General features: G+C 50.3%; 2 protein-coding genes across 6 annotated transcripts in view; one reads left to right on the top strand and one right to left on the bottom strand.

Moving 5' to 3' along the window:
- POLE (DNA polymerase epsilon, catalytic subunit) overlaps window positions 1–7,534 on the top strand; it is a 67,405-nt gene extending 59,871 nt beyond the window's left edge. Inside the window, exons 43-49 of the mRNA XM_051972572.1 lie at window positions 945–1,143; window positions 3,952–4,083; window positions 4,266–4,459; window positions 5,336–5,536; window positions 5,856–5,981; window positions 6,758–6,847; window positions 6,991–7,534. Coding sequence (XP_051828532.1) covers window positions 945–1,143; window positions 3,952–4,083; window positions 4,266–4,459; window positions 5,336–5,536; window positions 5,856–5,981; window positions 6,758–6,847; window positions 6,991–7,104 — 1,056 coding nt within the window. The 3' untranslated portion in view covers window positions 7,105–7,534. The remainder of the gene's footprint in view (window positions 1–944; window positions 1,144–3,951; window positions 4,084–4,265; window positions 4,460–5,335; window positions 5,537–5,855; window positions 5,982–6,757; window positions 6,848–6,990) is intronic.
- On the bottom strand, window positions 7,340–17,650 carry P2RX2 (purinergic receptor P2X 2). 5 transcript variants are annotated; one of them, XM_051972555.1, is made up of 13 exons: window positions 17,317–17,649; window positions 15,992–16,127; window positions 15,709–15,780; window positions 15,266–15,341; window positions 15,059–15,155; window positions 14,331–14,411; window positions 13,999–14,137; window positions 12,392–12,522; window positions 11,143–11,233; window positions 10,973–11,038; window positions 10,813–10,890; window positions 9,291–9,314; window positions 7,340–8,166 (listed from the first exon to the last, which is right to left on the bottom strand). In XM_051972555.1, the coding sequence occupies exons 1-13, from the start codon at window positions 17,604–17,606 to the stop codon at window positions 8,053–8,055; spliced, it is 1,395 nt and encodes a 464-aa protein (XP_051828515.1). In that variant the 5' UTR covers window positions 17,607–17,649; the 3' UTR covers window positions 7,340–8,052. The 5 variants fall into 5 exon arrangements, with proteins under 5 accessions (XP_051828515.1, XP_051828516.1, XP_051828518.1 ...); XM_051972558.1 differs by having other exon boundaries at window positions 8,121–8,209; window positions 17,317–17,650; XM_051972556.1 differs by lacking the exon at window positions 9,291–9,314.
- Window positions 17,651–17,679: the final 29 nt, after the last annotated feature.

Here is a 17,679-nt window from a genome sequence, read left to right as displayed (position 1 = left end):
TTAAGAAAGGTTTTAACTTTTGTTTTACCCATTTTCCTGAGGGAAAAAGTTTAGAAAGGTTTTTAGGCTACAGAAACATTATTCCTTAATATTCTTAGAGAAACTATAGAGATTTTTTTTTTTGATAAGCTTCCACAATACTAAAAGTATTACCCCCATTTTTCCTTTTAATCTATTTGTTTATTTCTTTTTAGTCCCATTTTACAAATGAGGAAACCGAGACTCAGAAAGATTGTGTATTGAATTACTATATATTAGCTAGCTATACTGTTCTTCTTAAGGCACTCTGGTTCCTTGGTGAAGATGAGAACATGTTTGATTCAGCTCAGCATTAGATATAGCCATACTGCCCTTCTCAAGGCATTCTGGTTCCTTCAATTCAACTCAACAATTATTTATTAAGTCCTCACCATATGCCAGACTGGGGCTGGGTTCCAGAGATACGGTCCTATTTCGGGTTTGTACCATGTACACATAAAAATAAATGATGATAACTGGGGGAGAATGGAGAAATCTTCACATAGGAAACAGCCCCTCAAAGAAAGCAAAGGATTCCAGGAAGTGTGCTAGAAAAGGAATTCTTTGAAGCTTATCCCAAAAGAGACAGCCTCTGCCCATGGGCAGAGAGAGGAGACATGAAATGTTATTGTCCAGGGTCAATGAGGAAGCCAGTTCAGCTGGAGCAGAGCAGATGAAGAGGAATAAGATAATTCAGTAAGGCAGATTTGAGCCAGATTGGAGAGTGGGGGTGCAGGAGCATGGTATGAGTGTCAGGCTAATTAGTTTAGATGTTATCCTAGAGCCACTGAGGATTTTGAGCAGGGGAATGATAGAAAGGAATCCTGTCCCTAGATGAGGCACTCTGCTGGAGGGGATTGATATTTACAGTGAAGACACTGAAAATGGAAGCAAAATTTTAATTGGTAATGCTTAAAATCCTTTAGCAAAACACCCAGAAAGAGCAGACAGCAGAGAAAGAACAAGAGAGTGAGGAAGAGGAGGAGGAAGAGGAAGAAGAAGAAGCAGAGAAGGAGATGATAGAAGAATCTAATGTGGAAGACTTGTTGGATAACAACTGGAACATTGTACAGTTTCTTCCCCAGACAGCCTCTTGCCAGAGCTACTTTCTCATGATTATCTCAGGTGACTACATCTTTGGGCTTCTTACCTCTATTTATCATCCTCAGCTCCTGTCTTGTTTACCCTGACATCTTACCTGATGGGGACCCTTCCATCTACCGAGGGCACCTGGGCCAGATTCTTTGGCATAGATTATGATAGTAAATGGGCCCCTCTCACAGTGTCAACCATACCTCAAAGTAATCCTAGTACAGTTTACCCCGCAACTAGTTTCCATTCTCGACTAATAGGTCTCCATTACCTTCATTACCTCCATTATGCATCCTGCTTTTGGGCAGCTCCTTATTAAGAATGAGACATCTAGCCTAAACGTCCTTCTTTGTAACTTGCACCTATTGCTTCTGGTCCCACATACCAGGCCTACTGACTCTTCCAAAGGGCAGCCATTCCGCTCCCTCTTTTTCTTTCTCACTCTTCCCATTTTCTGACTTTCCTCCTGATGACAGTTTCCCTGCCCACCTTTCCAACACCAGCTATTCTTGCCTCCATCCTTCTGACGCTTTGGTCAGGGTGGGGGCATTGGAATACTTCTTGCTGCCTATTGCTGCTTCTGGGCTCTCCCTCTCCCTCTGCTTTCTCTACTTTGCCTTATCTCATCTGTTCTCATTCTACTTCTTGCTCTGCCCTGAAACCCTTAAGCCTGGTCTTTGTCTTCTCCGTGACCTCCTGTCCCTTGACCTCTCAATTCTCTCCCAGCCATCATTGCTGTCCTATCTGCACCTTCCTCCTTTTGCTGCAGTGACCCCTTGGTAAATCAGTTTTTCTGTTGTCCTTTTCTCTTGAGTTCCTTGACATTTTTTCATATCAGTGTTCTTGGTCTGCTCAGTATCAGTCTTAAATCATTCTCACTATCTGCGGCTTCTGCTCCTTTATGATTTATGCTATATAACTTTACTTGGGCCCTCACTGCTGGAAGGCTTCTTAGAACACAGAACATCAGGACCGGGAGGGTCCACTAGCCTAGATTTATTGTTGTTCAGTTGTTTCAGCCCTGCTGACTCTTTGACCCCATTTGGGGCTTTCTTGGCAAAAATAATGCAATGACTTGCCATTTCTTTTCCCAGCTCATTTGACAGATGAGGAAACTGAGGCAAACAGGGCTAAGAGACTTGCTCAGGGTCACACAGCTAGTAAGAGTCTGAGGATGGATTTGAACTCAGGAAGATGAGTTTTCCTAATGTCATGGCCAGTGCTTTATTCACTGAGCCACCTTGCCCCCATGTTATTGCTGTTATTATCATGTGATAGTCTTCTTTCCTATCTCAGGGCAATTTGAATTTGATATCTGAAATCATCGCTTTGAGACAAAGGCCCCAAAATCTGAAAGGTTTTAGAAAGAAATTTATTAAGTTGTTTGGTAATGAGAGTGCAAACCACAAAGATCTGGTTCCTTCCCATCCCCAGGGAAGGGCGGCTTTTGAAGGTTTATACTATATAGGATTTAGACAAGGAGATCCTCAAGTGTGCAATTAAGAATTCTCCAGGGAGAGCAGCTTAAAAGCAAGGCTGGTTGAGATGGATATCAGGGAATAGAAATATTTAGCAAATTTTGGGTGAAGCCAAACCTAAGCTTGGGTGGACCTCAAATAAGACTTCAAGCAAGACCAAGGATCTGGAACCCACAATTCCTTGTTGCCATTCCTAGAGTGTTGTGACATAGTGGGTTCTGAACAGTATAATAAAAGATTTTCCATGAGTTTGACATTTGAGACCTGATCTTTCAGAGAAACTGGACTTGCTACTACACTGCTTTACTTCCTGGTGCTTTTTGTGAAAGTCACAGAACTTCCTTTGTTCTGGCTTGATAGATCTTTTCTTTTTTTATCTCTCTCTTTCAAATGTTTGCTTATAATGTCTTATAATAAGAGTCCTGAGGTCCCACACTCTCCTTGCTGATATGGTCCTGCGAGTGTTTTGGGTTGCAGAATGTTTTTAGTTTTGTTTATCCCAAGAAGTTGTTGTAATTTCTTCAGAAATATATGTGTCCCAAGTCATCTGTTTTTTTTATCGATTTGTGCCATGCTGTGGTCCTGAATTTGAGCCTTCTGGATCTGTCTTAAGCAGAGCTCAGGGCTTCTCGGCATCAGACCTGTCCTCCATTCCCAGCAATATTGAGGAGGGCTACTCTTCTTCACTGGTCATGAACCCTTTGCTTCCCACTGTGGGGCCTGCTTTTTGCTGATTTTCCTATGTTTTTTAAATTTAAATTTTTTTTTTTTTTAGATTTTATATGACTTTTGTTTCTATAAGTCTCTATTACCTCCTTCAGGAATTTTTTTGGAAGGCTCCTGAAATATCCTTTAATTCTAGCATGTATCTAGTTTTGCTTCTTAGCATTTCTTCAGTTGCCTTTGGAGTTAATCATAAGTATATTTTATTTCCCCTGTAGTTTTGAATTTTGTATACATTTGTTTTTACTATTTCTATTTTTGGATATTATATCTCTATTGGTGTTTCTCTTAACTTTTAATAGGAGGTTTGTAGGGAGGGGTGGTTAGTACAAAATGGCTCCCAAGAATCTACATATTCACAGAAGTCCTGGAATTTATTAAGTTTTCAGCTCATTTAAAGAAGGAAAATTACTTAAGCCTTAAATGAGGAACTAGACACCTGTCCCAAAGGGAAAGCTATTTGTCCAAGGTCCCTCAGGTGCTGCTGCGTAGCCCATCCCTGAGGATCACTACCACTCTGCTTTGAGTTGTGTGGACACTGTGTTTACCTCCTGAGTCTAGAGCAGTGCCTAATCAACAAGTGTCGGGGCCTGTAACCTGAATCTTACTCCTTTTTCTCTGTCACTGCCTTTCTCTCCAGCATATATTGTGGCTGTGTACCACAGCATGAAAGAGGAATTAAGACGAAGTGCTCCTGGGTGCACCCCCGTCAAGAGGAGGGGGAACAGCCAGTTGTCCCAGGAGGCTGATGGGGTAGCTGGGGCTCTTCCTGGTGAGTGATGTGTCCTGGCCATGGTCTACAGCCCTGCCTGAGTCTTGCTACATGTTCTATATAAGATTTAGTGATCCTTCATTTGAGCCCCAAGCTCTTTTTTGGTAGCTCCTTCAGGGGATAGGGAAAGTTACCAGGTTAGCCAAGACCTTATCAAGAAACTGCAGTCTCTTCTTTCTCAGGAATGATCACCTTCTCCCAGGATTATGTAGCCAATGAGCTCACCCAGAACTTCTTCACCATCACCCAGAAGATCCAAAAGAAAGTGATGGGCTCCCGCAACTCCACAGAGCCCTCCGAGATGTTCCCAGTCCTCCCTGGCTCCCACTTGCTGCTCAACAACCCTGCCCTGGAGTTCATAAAATATGTGTGCAAGGTAAGGAAGGAGACCTCTGGGCTCCACGCTGTCCTGCTCCAAGAGGGCTCAGCCTTTCTGGGCATGTGGCTGGAGGGTGATGAGAGGAGAAGGCGGCTAGGGTTCCCCAGGACTCTAGAAGGCACCCTCTTTCTACAGTGGCAGCCTACCAGCTACCACCTGCACATCCTGGGGCCTGGGGCAAGAAGTCGCGGTGGATGCTGGGGAGGAGGGCCAGGGAAAACTGCTCTCGGCGCTGGATATCAGTTACTGGGGCCTCGTCCCCATCCACTTCTTCCCCACTCCAGCCTTATTGGCATCCTGGCTTCCACCATCTGGTGTAGAAGAGAAACATTCTTATTCCTGCAGCCAGTCGTCAGTGGGAGGTTTTATTGGCATCCTAATTGGAGCTAAGCATATATATTTTATAAAACAGGTTAAATTCCACAGGGCTGCTGATATCATAGACTTCAAATTATCATCTGCTGGGGCTGGAAGGAGTCTCGGAGGGCATCTAGCCCGACCCTTTCATGGTAGTGATGAGGAAATGGGCCCAGCAAACTCTGGTGTCTGAGCTAGGACTAGTGTATTTCCCTACAGCCTTCTGGATTGCATTGATTTTTGTGGGTTGACCTTGAAACCTCTCCACTTCAGAACAATGTTTCTGTGGCAAAACATATTCTGAGTCTTAAACTAATAAGTCCAGAGCTTTCTGTACTTTATGACAACAGCAACAATTAGGGAAATGTAGAAGAACCAGCTTCCTGTGCAGTGAGTTGAAGAGAGATGATTTTAGTAATTGCCCCCAGGTCAGAAGAGGGTGGCCCTGGCGCCTAGAGGACGGCAGCATGTGGCCTTCCTAGAGTTCTCAGCCATTCACCTGGGCTGTCTCTGCAGGTGCTCTCACTGGACACCAACATCACCAATCAAGTGAACAAGCTGAACCGCGATCTCCTGCGGCTCGTGGACGTGGGCGAGTTCTCAGAGGAGGCTCAATTCCGGGACCCCTGCCGCTCCTACGTGCTCCCTGAAGTCATCTGCCGGAACTGCAACTTCTGCCGCGACCTGGACCTCTGCAAAGACCCCTCCCTCTCTCAGGTACACATCAGCCCCCTCTTTCCTGGGACGGGAGAAGACAGATCCAGGTTTTTCAGCTCCCAGTCCCAGGTCCGATCCCCACCCCTCCTGCTGGTGACCTCCACAGAGCTGTGGCTCGGCCGTGGGCCTGGGTTCTCCCTCTGAGGGACACTAGTGGGGGCTGGCCCCTCTCACTGGACTCTGTTCTTTCTGCTCATTGGCCTCCCCTCATGTCTGTGTGACATCACGCAGGTGCAATGCACAAGCACAGTCTGAATCCTGCAGAGGAGGCTGCCCTCGCCCCAGGCCTCATGGCTTTGCCTTTTCCTTCCCTCCTCAGGATGCCTCGGTCTTGCCTCAGTGGCTTTGCCCCAACTGCCAGACCGCGTATGACACTGCCCACATTGAGATGGCCTTGGTAGAAGTTCTGCAGAAGAAGCTGATGGCCTTTACCCTGCAGGACCTGGTGAGGGGCTGCGGGGAGAACCCGGGGGGGGGGGGGGGAGAAAGGAGGGGGGGGGCTCCAGCATCCCATATCAACAGCCTCCCATCCGGGACCTTTCAGCGCTGGGCCTGCTTCCCCATTCCCACCCACCATCATTAACAAGCAGGAACAGCCCTTTTGAGAGAAGTCTTTCCACTTGAAGGACCTCATGGGCACGGGGGCTGGCTTTCCAGTGATAGGAATCAAGCCCTTTACTTAGCCCTTGAGAGAGAGGGAAGGGATTCTCGGGGGGAGCCAGGGACAGAGCCACCCCTTTTCAGTCCTACTTGCACCAATTGAGAGAGTAGCGTCTCCTTCCAGGGGGAGGGAATGAGGGAGCCCACGGAGAGTCCGCCAATCACTCAGCAAGTTTTTATTGACACCTACTATATGCTCAACCCGAGGTGGGGGAGGGAGAGAAGAAGGGGGATACAGAGGGAAGAGAAGAAGCTGCTCCTGCTCTCCAGGAGCTCACAATACATATAGGGGGAAGTGAAGATCTTAGGCCCCAGTACAAAATTAATACCAAGTGCTACATTATGGGGAATAGCATATACCTGGAGGCAAGAAGAAATTGAGCGGGGAGCAGTGGGAGGTAAGCTTGGCCACAGACCATGGAGGGCCGTGACTATGAGGCCCAGGGAGCTCAGACTTGACTGAAGGAGGTGGCGGGAAGAGGAGGGGCTGGCACTGGAGGGGCCATTGAGGAGCCTGAAGCTTTGGGGAGTTTCCCTCTTCAGCTTTCCTGTTGGTTTTAGATCTGCCTCAAGTGTAAAGGGGTGAAGGAGGCCAACATGCCCATCTACTGCAGCTGTGCCGGAGACTTTGCCCTGACCATCCAGACCAAGGTAGGAGCGGACCTGTCCTTCCCGGGGCTCGTCCATGCCCAGCTTTCCCGCCGGTCCCATCTGCAATGGCCCTCGCAGGGTTTGTGGCCCTCGTGTCCCTTGCGCCTTCCTCGGCTTGATGCAGTTCCTTTCTGTCTCTGCAGGTCTTTGTGGAGCAGATCGGCATCTTCAGGAGCATTGCTCGGCATTATGGCATGACCTACCTGACAGAGATGATTGAGTGGCTGCTACAGATGAACCCCCAGCTTTCCAACTAGAGGCCAGCTGGAGGGCGTGGCGCTCTTGGCCAGACCTTTTGTCACGGTCTTTGCCCTGGCGAGCTCTTCTCTGGCGGGACGGAAGACGCTACCCCCATGGCACTTGGGAGTGATTATGAGCATTTCTAAAGCCAGGAGAATAGAGGCCAGTGGCCAAAGCCCAGTAGCTCAGGGAGAATCCCCAGAGCACGGGAAACAGCAGCTGACTGGCCATGAGTGGGCCACGGAGGTAAGAGGGGGGAGGTTGTTCCCTCTCTTCCCTTCCTGAGCGTTCATCATGTGAAGAGTAGAACTAGTCCTGGAACTCTCTGGGAAGGAGGCTTCTGGGGCCCTGAGATGTCTCGACTGTCATGGCTACATCTGTGGCTGAGAATCAGGTGAAAACTTGGGGGACTGGTTCCTTTGTGAATAAATGTCATTCTGTAGAGAACGACTGCTTCTCTAGGCCTGTGGCAGGGGAGGCCTAGGGAACCTGCTGCTGGTGGGCAGAATTCTGGTCCCTGTCTGAGGCACTTGGGCAGGGAGCCACTGGGTTCCTGGGCCTGAGTCCTAGATGGCAAATGTGCAGCTGTGGCCACGAGCTTGTCTGGAAGCTCTCGCTCCTCCAGAACAGTGCCTGTGCACCCAGCAGGAGCATGTCAACCAATTGTATCTTGAGCCAGATCGTTCTCATTACTGCGTTGGGCAGGGCTCTACAGTTTTGGAAAGCAAGATTTGTGGCAGTTATCTTGGGAGAAAGCCTGAAGTGTCCCAAGGATCCTGCCCCCATTGGCATTCTGTGTGTCCTGAGGGAAACAGCACTATTGAACTGGGGTTGGAGAGTGAGCCAAGCCCACAGGCCTGGCCCTGGCCCCCTCCACAGTTGAAGAATTTGGGAGGAGGGATGGGGGTTGTCCAAGGAAATGGCCCCCAGAAGAAGGCTCTTCTGGAGGAGATGAGGGGGTTGTCCTAGGAAGCCTGGGCCCTTGGTAACCAGACCCAGCCTGTGGGGGCTCCAGGCTGGCCTGAGGTAACGCCAGAAAGTGACGGCTGCTCCCCAATGCTGTTGGAAACTTGAGCTGCCTGCAGGTAGATGAAGCCAGAGTCAGCTTGGCCTGCAGAGGCTCTGAAGTGAAAACAAAATCAAATTAAAGAGAAAGCAAGAGCTGGGGAGGGGGTGGTGAGGATGTTAGGCAAGCTGGGCTTCTTAGAAGGGCAGTGGCCAAATATCCCAGGGCTGGGCCCAGGGAGTCAAAGGGCAGTGTATCCTGAGCATCACTTGCACAAGGTAACAAGGCTGAGAGGCTGGCCCTGAGGGCGGCAGAGAGGACCTTAATGATTGGCTCCTTCCACGTGACCCACATCAAGCTGGGGTCAATGAGACCACCAATGAGTCTTTGGATGGGTGGGCAGGGGAAGAGTCCCAGGGACCACTGATACTTGGGGATTGGAAATCAGAGCCCTTAGAAGTGGCTTTCTCCATTTCCGAGCTGCTGCCCAGCTGGAAAAGCCAGTTTCTCAAGTCTTTAGGGGTGTAACACAGATACCCTGTATATAGCAGAGCTCTTCTGTGGCAACCCACTTTTAACAGGAGACATAGATGTGCCTGTTAATACAGTAGGGTGCTTCCCTGCCTTCCTTCCTCTCATGGTCTCAGCTCCTCCAACAGGCACATAGTGCTGAAGCCCCGGGATCCCTGGGGATTGTGGTATTCCGAGCTGAGCTCCTTGCTAGTCTTGGGGTATGTGGGGAGTGGGGAGAGAGGGTGGCAGAGCCTAGTTGCTGTGGTTAGGGAGGCGGGCAGTCCTGAGGACGATGGGTGAGGAGAAAAGGAGAAATCCCCATCTAGGATGCACCGAGAGGTTGGCGTCTGTGTTAGCCTCCAGAAAGAGCTTAGCAGCCTGATTACCATAGACACTCGAGTCACTCCTTTGCCTAATTGGGTTACTGTCCGCTTCCTCTTCTCCCTATTCCCAGCAGTGCCCAGCCAGCTTGCATCCACTCCCTGCAAGCCCCTTGCTTATCCGTGCATCCATGTCCCTCTTTTCATTCACACTTGGCTTTCATTTAAGCTCAGAGGGCCAGGGGCTGACTAGCTTATTCCCACCACCTGGGATCCTTAGTTCCCAATTCCATTACCATCCACTTTTCTTGCCCCAAAGAGAGACTGATCTCAGACACTCCATGAGAGTATGAGTCGAGCTTACCTGCTCTGGGGAATGGGAGAAGGGCTGAAATTTGAGGAGAGAAGTGTGTTAGAATGGACAGCACTGCCCAGCAGCGCTAGGGGCCAGAATCAGAATCTCAGAAGTTTGGGAGGGACCTGGAAGTGCATCTAGTTGAACCCAGACCTGAACTCGATTGCCTCCGGCATACCCACCCAGCAGAACCCCGGCCTGTCTGAAGCTTCCCTTTTAGCCTCTGAGCCAGCCCATTCCACTTGGAGATAGTTGTGTGATGTAGCATCGGTACGGTGGCCATTCTACCCTCTGGAGCCCTTTGTACCGGGGGCCATTCTCAGCTCTGGGACCTGTGTGGTCTCCCTGGACAGGGCTCCTGTTGTCCGGAAGACTGAGCCAAGGACCTGGTCCCCAAGTCCAGCTGCTCCCTTCACCTCTATCCCACGAGCTGTGTCCAGAAAAAGGGAGTGTTCTTCTCAAGCTGCCTTTTGGCGCTATCAGAAGGGGGGCCAGACAGGCCTTCCAGGCCTAGAGTGATTGGCTCACGCCATGTTCTTGAGAACAGGTAAGGTCCAGCAGGCTCTGATCATGTATAATTTATTGGAGCTCACTGCCAACTTGTTCCTATTTGCATAAGGGGGTTCATTGGGGGTGTGGGGGGACATATATGCCAGGGTGATGAAGCCAGAGGAGCATGATATGGAAATCTCTCCCACCCAACCTTGGAATATGAACTTGGGTCTGAGAAAGGAGTATCTGTCACCAAGCCATCTGGCAGCAGACTCGAGAGGAAAGAGAGGGAATTATAATGTGTCCAGTGGGAGGGAAATTGAGGTTTCAGTTGGAGGGAACCAACTAACTTCCTTGCTGAAGATCTGGAGTGGCTGGTTCAGGGGCAGAGTTCTGAAATGATTGACTTGGGGAGGAAGATGAGGGAAAGGCTAGGAGGTTGGAGACTGGAGTGGGAGAGAACCATCTTTTCTATACCCCTTTAGCCAGACCCCCACAAGAATACAGGCAACACTGGGGGCCCAGCACAGGCCTGTTGATCCGAGCTGCCCCTCAGTACCAGCAGCCTGAGCCCAGAGATCCTCTTTCAGTGGAGCTGTTGACTTCAAATGACCCCATGGCTCCAGCCAGGGCCTCAGTCTCTAAGCAGCACAGAGACAAAGTGGAGATGGTGCTGGGAGTTCAGAGCTGGGACAAGCCTTTGGGTTCCATGGGCCTGGAGTCCTGTGAGGAAGCCTGTGGGCTGGAAGGCCCTTGCTTTTCACTCGAATCCTGGGTATCCACCATCTGCTTGGACCAGGGGCAGAGATAGAGTACAGGCTGATCCCCAGGCTAGAGATTTCTGCATGGTAGGGATTAGGGCTCTGGGCTACTGGCCCCTCTTCTGCAAGTCATTTTCCTGGGGTCCTTCCCTGAGCCTCAGTTTGCTCATCTGTAGCAAGGGGAAGTGGAACTCTGGCTTGGAAGTCTGGCTCTGGCTTGTAGAGCTGTCTGCAGGGCGCTGCCCAAGGGGGAGAGAGGGAGGGGGAGTAGGCTGTACCTTGTCAAACTTCCGGTGACTGTAGACCTTATTTTTGTTCATGAAGGTCAGTAAGATCCAGTCGCAGAGGAAGGAGCCCTTGGGATCAGAGATTAGGGGGCTGAGTAAGTGTTCCCACAGTCCTGTTCCCTTCCCCAGAACTCCAAGCAAGGACACTTACCACTCCAATGGACGTCAGCGCTGTGGCCACGTTAATGATGGTGGGAATCAGGCTAAATTTCCCAGCCTGGTGGGAAGAGACATACTTTTAGGCTTCTCGATCTGACAGGCACTGCCATGAACCCTTCCCTTAGACAATATGGTAACCCTCAAAGGTTCTTGTCGACCTACCTGTCCATGCACGATAACATCAATTCGGATCCCATAGGCCTTGATGCGCGTGCGGAAAGCTGTGCCATTGATGTTGTAATACTTGGCAAATCTGGGATGAAAGGGCCAGGGGTAAAACATGCCCCCGTAGTTCGCTGTGCCCTCAGAGGCATTTGGATACAGCTTAGGTCCTCAGGCCTATCCCCAAGCACTATTGTCCTGGCTCCAGGTTTCTACCCTCTCCAATCCTTCCTCTGCCCAGTCGCCAAGGCCGTGACGACGTGTTTTGGCACAAGCTTTGGCCATGTTGCTCCTATTTGGGAATCTTCAGTGATCCAAATCCAAACTTTGCCTTTGCCTAACTCCTGATGCTTTTCACCAAAAGCCAGACCCAGCTTCCGCAGGCTAACTTCAGAGTGCTCCCCTCTTTCTAGCTCTTCTCCCTCTGCCCAGTGCACTCCCTCCACAGCTTAGCATCTCAGATTTCTTTAAGAAACAGCTTGTCCATCATTCAGTAAGCACTAATGTTAAGTGAACAGAAATCTCTTTGTTCTAAAGCCCTCTCTTTTAATTATTTCTTTGTCCTGTATATAGCTTATTTGTATATATTTGTAATATGCATGTTGTCTCCCCCAGTAGATTGTAAGCTCATTGAGGGCAGGGACTGGCTTTTGCTTCTTTTTATTTTATATCGATGGCACTTAGTACAATGCTTAGTATATAGTGGTTATTTAATAAATGTTTATTGACTAACAGTACTGAGGATACAAACACTATCTGCTCTCAAGCTTATAATTTACTGAATCCAGATTTGCGATGATCAGCAAGGAGCATTTATGAAATACCTCCTACTAAATACTGAAACAGTTCTATCCAAGAGCAGCTCCCATAGGGCCCTTTCCCTGAACCCTCTAATTTTTAGTGTCCTCTCCTCAAATTATGTATATACTTGTGTTTATACATCATAGTCCTACCTCCAGTAGGTTGTAAGCGCCCTGAGGAAAGGGACAGCTTTTTGGTTTCCCTTGGTGTGCTCAGAACCTGGCATAGAGTCACTTAGATTCTCGTTGCATTATGATGACAAGTGTATTGACTACGATTTAGGTACAAACTCTCCTGTCTTTCCTCAGGGGAGGCCCAGTCTTCTACTCGACCCTAGCCTGTTGGATGAACCCTCCAGTGGGGTTTCCCTGGCCACTGTGTGCTGGCTGGGTAGGCTGGCAGGGGACCGAGTCCTCGAGAAATGCTCCCAGGAACTTCCAGGGCATACCTGTAATTGTAGCCGGAGGAAGCCGGGATGTGCTTGGGGTCGAGCCTCCGGAAGGAGTATTTGGGATTGCATTTGGATTCAGACAGGTCCAAGTCACAGTTCCAGTTAATAATGACCCCAATGACTCCACCCTGCAGAGGAAGAGAGGAGCTGAGATTACAAGGATATCTTCGGCGGGGTGGTCCTGCCTCTAGATTCAGAGGATTGTGGTTCAAATCCCACTTCTCACCCTAGACAAGTTACCAAAACTGCCTAGCTTCAGTTTTCTCTATTTTGGTTGGTCAAATATCCCCTGAGGTCTCTCCTCATTCTAGATTGTCTAGGTCAATATGATTGGGGTGGAATGAGGGTTCTTTATAAGGTCTCCAGAACTGGAGGTAGAGGAAGCAAAAGGTTGAGAGTCAGAGCTAGCTTGAACTTCATTATATAGGTTAATCCTGAAAAAAAGTGTCATGAAATAAATGTAGGGATCTCAGAAGGTATCTGACCCAACCCCCTCATTTTATAGCTGAGGAAGGAAGCAGTTCCCCTCACCCCACCCCACCCCCTGAGTGAAATGACTTGCCCAGTCTCACACAGGTAGTAAATTGAAGATTGGCTTCAAATTCAGATCTAACTTAAAAGCATTTTTCCCCATTGCACCACACCTGGAGGTTCAGCCTATATAGACTGAGAGCCAAAGTGTTCCACACTTAAAACTTTCTTCCAGCTCGCCCTCTGCCCCCTTCAAAATTTTCCATGGCTTCCTTGGCCCACCTTGGAGCCTGGTGGGCCAGCCATGAGTACCAGCTGTCAATAATTCAGCAGGTGTTACCTATACCCGACTTTGCCAGACAGATCACATTTCCCTGTCCTCTGCTTCTGGTGGCAGGTAGGCCCAGCTCATCTTCTGAGACAGGAGAGAGTTTGTGACCCTCCTGCAGGGACAAAGATTCTCTTGCTGCTCATTCTCCTTTTACTGGGGCATTGGCTGCCTTTAGTGCTCTTACCAAACTGATCAGAAATCTCAGGGAAAAAGTACTGAGTAGGAGCTCTATCCCTGCTCTTCATATTCCAGGCCTGTGCCCATTTCCCAATCCCAACATATCATTCATGAGCCCCTTGTGTCATAGTGTATTACTGAGTTCCCTGTCTTCCCATCTTCTGAGACAGGAAAAAGTCTGTGACCCTCCTGCAGGGACAAAGATCCTCTTGCTGCTCATTCTCCCTTTGCTGGGGCTTTGGCTGCAGTTAGTTCCTTTACCAAGCTGATCAGAAATCCCAGGAAAAAAGTACTGAATAGGAGTTCTATCCCTGGTCTCCATATTCTAGTCCTAAGCCCTGCATCCCTATGTTCCATTCCCCAATCCCTACATTTCACTCCTGAGCCCCTCATGTCATAATGTGTCGAGTTCCCAGCCTTCCCAACATTTGACTATTTCTGAACATCCATACTTTTTCATTTTACCCAGTCCATATATAACATTCCTGAATTCAAGCCACCAGTCTCACATTTGGAACTCCCACTTTTGTGTCGTGATCCCCTTGACCCCCAAGCCAAGCCTTTGGTTCTATTCTCCCCACCCTCCTCCATATTTTCCTCCCTTTCCCTGGCCCCAGATGCCAACCTTCTGGGCCAGTTCTGTGAAGTTCTCTCCTGCCTGTTCCACAATGAAGCCCAATTTAAATATGGGACAGTAGAGGTCGGTATCAGCATTGAAGGTGCAGTGTTTCAGGTAGCCATCATCATGGTCCCTTATGTTTCCCCTAGGAGATGGAGGATCATAATGGAATTGGGATATTTCTTTCCCATTGCTCCCAAGGGGCCCACCTCTCCTAGAAGTTGGGGGTGGGGCAGAGATATTTCCTAAGTCAGAAGAGCCCAATCTCATCTCCAAGGCGAGTATCGTTATCCCCTGTCCCATGCTTTAGGCCCCATGACTACTTATTTGTCTCTTACTTGGAAAATCGGAATTTGGGGTAATGTATGCTGTTCTTGATGAGGATGGTGAACTGGGGGGCCATCTTTCCCAGGAACTCACTGGGGAGAAAGCACAGATAAGGAGTGAGGGTCCGTCCCCAGCCCAAAACAGTTATATCACAAATACACACTCCCTCCTCCCCCCACCTCACACACCAAGGCAAAGGAAAGCAATTTGCTCAAGACCTTATATTGGTGGCAGAGCTGAAACCAAAAGACAAGTCTTGAGATGAAAGTGTTAAGGGCTGGGAAGGGCCCTTCATGATGTCTTATTCAACTGTCTCATTTTACAGATGAAGTTGAGGCTTAGAAAAAATGGCTTGTCCATTTGCAAATACCAGAACTAAGATTTGGACCCAGATCCTCTGACTTTTTATGCCAACTTTAGGAATATCCTTGATCTGGCTAAGAGGCCGTGTGGCAGAGTAGAATGTAAACTAGTGGAGGGGATAGGGTTTGGGTTCAAATCCCACCTCTGACACCACTAGTGGAGTCTTGGATAAGTTACTTCTCATGATTTTCTCATCTGTAAAATGAGGGGATTGGGCTAGATTTCCAGTGGGATCTCTGCCTGTGAATTCTGTGATAAGGAGGGGGCAGGGCAAGGGCCAAAGTGCTTCTATAGGAAGCAGGCAGGCAGAGCAGTCTCCCTTCAGCCTAAGAACTCAGGTGCTGGGGACAGTGATGGGTGCTGATGATCTCTGGACCTGACGGTCGCTCCGTCCTCCACAGGGCACCAGGCTGACACCTCACATGTCTTCTTGGTCCCAAAGTAATAGGGAACGCAGCGTCCAGTTCTCTCTCCTAAGGAAATAGGGGTAGCATGAAGGCTTGGGGTGAAGGGCGTAAAGATAACTGGGGTCCTTGAAAGCAAGATTCTGCCCTTAAGCCATCCTGTGCTCCTGGACACTCACCATTGCCCAGCATGTCCATCTCCCCAGGTATGCAATCGTCATCAGAGAAGCAGGTAGCATTGCGAATGCGGATGCTCTGGAGGACATGAAGGGTAAACCTGCTGAGCCCCAGCATTGCCTTCTGAATCCCTTTGTCCGTTCCCTTCCTGGCCACATTTGTGGCCAAAGAGGTAATGTTAGAAGAGATCTCCTAGGTCATTTCATACCTCCTTAGTTTATCGATTAGGAAAGCTCAGAGAGAGGGAAATGTCTTGGTCAAAATCATATAGGTACTAAGGAAGGGTTTGAATCAAGTTCCCTGATTCCAAATCTTCCCCTGTAAATAGGGCTCTTTTTTTCTCCCTCCTCCACTTTCCTTAGTCCCTCCCTTCCGATTAGTACGTCATTCTGCTCACCACCCTATCTAGATGGAAAGAGAATGATCAGTGCAGTAGATAGCTCACCTCAGGGCAGGTTCCCAGGGTCTGGAAGGGAGTGATTTCTGCCCGAGTGATGATGGAAAATACGCTGCCCCCCTAAGCTCCAAAGAGAAGAAGGGGTCATAGGCTGAGGTGGGGTGGGGGACTGGCAGTAGAAGCCCTGCCCTTCAGTTAGCCCCATCTCTCTTAGACAGGACAGATGAAGCTGATCCCTTTGGAAGGGACCAAGGGACAGGAGACTTCCCACCCTCAGGAACCAGACCACATCACTGGGAAGAAGGGATGTCTGGCCCATAGAGGTCCTCACCTCAGGGGGTTTCACATACTCTTCTACATCCCATACTTTGTCCTGGGACTTGGTGATGCCCTTGACCTTCGTGATGACAGAGCTCTCGGGCCCAGTCTCATTGTCCTGGTAGCCTTTTTGAATGATGAACACGTACCTGCCAAGTAGAGCAGCCAGGCCTGCTCAGGACTCCCCAGGGACACTTGGGGCTGAGCCTTGGGCTGCTCTGCATGAAGAGGACCTTTCCTCTCCCAGAGCCCTCCTTTCACAACATGTCAGAGGAATCCCAGAGGAAACTGGCTTTTCTCTGGGGATGTTCCATCACTATTCTGGAATCATTTCTCCTATTTTTTTGTGCTTTAAAAGGGGAGAAATTGGGTCCAGCCAGCTTCCTGAAACTGTTTCTCTCATCAGCCTCTAGCATTCCTCACAATCAGCTCTGCCCCATCTCTGTTTTCCACCCTATTCTGCCCTACCCTATCTCACTCAGCCCCCTCCACCTCCAGGTCTGTCTCCTCCTTCCAGCCCTCCTCCTGGCTTTTTTCCTGCTGCCAAGTCTATTCCTTTCGCTACCTTCCAGGTCCCTTCGCCTTTCTTGTTCCTTGGGAGCGTCCCCTTCTAGCTCCCTCCGCGTTTATCCCTTCCTGCCCCTCAGGTCAGTCCCACGTCTGTTCCCTCCTTTGCTTCTGCTCCTTCCCCGCTCCAGTTCTGTTTCTGTTGCTCTCCGCCCCCTCCCCAATCCATCCTCCCCCTCCCCTTGTCTATCTTCTCCAGCAAACAGCCGCTCCTCTGAACGGTTGGTGTTTTCTGGCCGCCCCGCAGGTGTATCCTCTCTTGCCCTTCCCGAGATGTGTACGCTCACTCCCAGCCCCTCAGTTCTCCCTGAGTCTTCCCTTTCCTGCTGCCCAGGTCTGCCCTCTTCTCCAGCCCCCCCCCCCGAGTCCTCCCCAGGTCTGCACCCCCCAACACCCCCCCCGAGTCCTCCCCAGGTCTGTTCCCCCCAGCCCCCCCCCGAGTCCTCCCCAGGTCTGTCCCCCCAGCCCCCCCCCGAGTCCTCCCCAGGTCTGTTCCCCCCAGCCCCCCCCCGAGTCCTCCCCAGGTCTGTTCCCCCCAGCCCCCCCCCGAGTCCTCCCCAGGTCTGTTCCCCCCAGCCCCCCCCCCCAGTCCTCCCCAGGTCTGTTCCCCCCAGCCCCCCCCCGAGTCCTCCCCAGGTCTGTTCCCCCCAGCCCCCCCCCGAGTCTTCCCCAGGTCTGTTCCCCCCAGTCCCCCCCGCTCCCAGTCCGTCCCCTCTTGCTCCCTCCTGCCTGTTCCTGTTTCCCGTCCCCTCTCCGGGGTCTCGATCGCACCAGACAAAGTAGAGAAGGATGAGCAGCTGCACTGCGCGGTAGAGGAAGCCCAAGTTTCTGTTCTTCACCACGATCACTTTGGGCGTCTCGTAGTCCCAGAATCCCCAGAAGACGTTCCAGCAGTTCCTGGCCATCAGCCGGGCCGAACGCTCCTTCTCCGGGGCTGCAGGTTCAGAGGCGGCCATGAGGACGTGGGGCCCCGGGGCCCCGTTCCCCTGCCCGCCCTCTGCAGGGCCCGGGGCACAGGAGCCACCCCCCAGTGCCTGGGCCCCCTGAGCCGTCTGTGGCATGGGCCGCTCGCTGCCAGTCAAGCCGCCTCTGCGCTTCCCAGAACACTGACCCGTCAGTCCAGTCCCAAAGTGC

This window comes from Antechinus flavipes, chromosome 1 (genome assembly GCF_016432865.1).
Source record: "Antechinus flavipes isolate AdamAnt ecotype Samford, QLD, Australia chromosome 1, AdamAnt_v2, whole genome shotgun sequence".
Classification (NCBI taxonomy): Eukaryota; Metazoa; Chordata; class Mammalia; order Dasyuromorphia; family Dasyuridae; genus Antechinus; species Antechinus flavipes.
The sequence above is the reverse complement of the archived record's forward strand: the minus strand, read 5'-3'. Positions and strand labels throughout refer to the sequence as shown.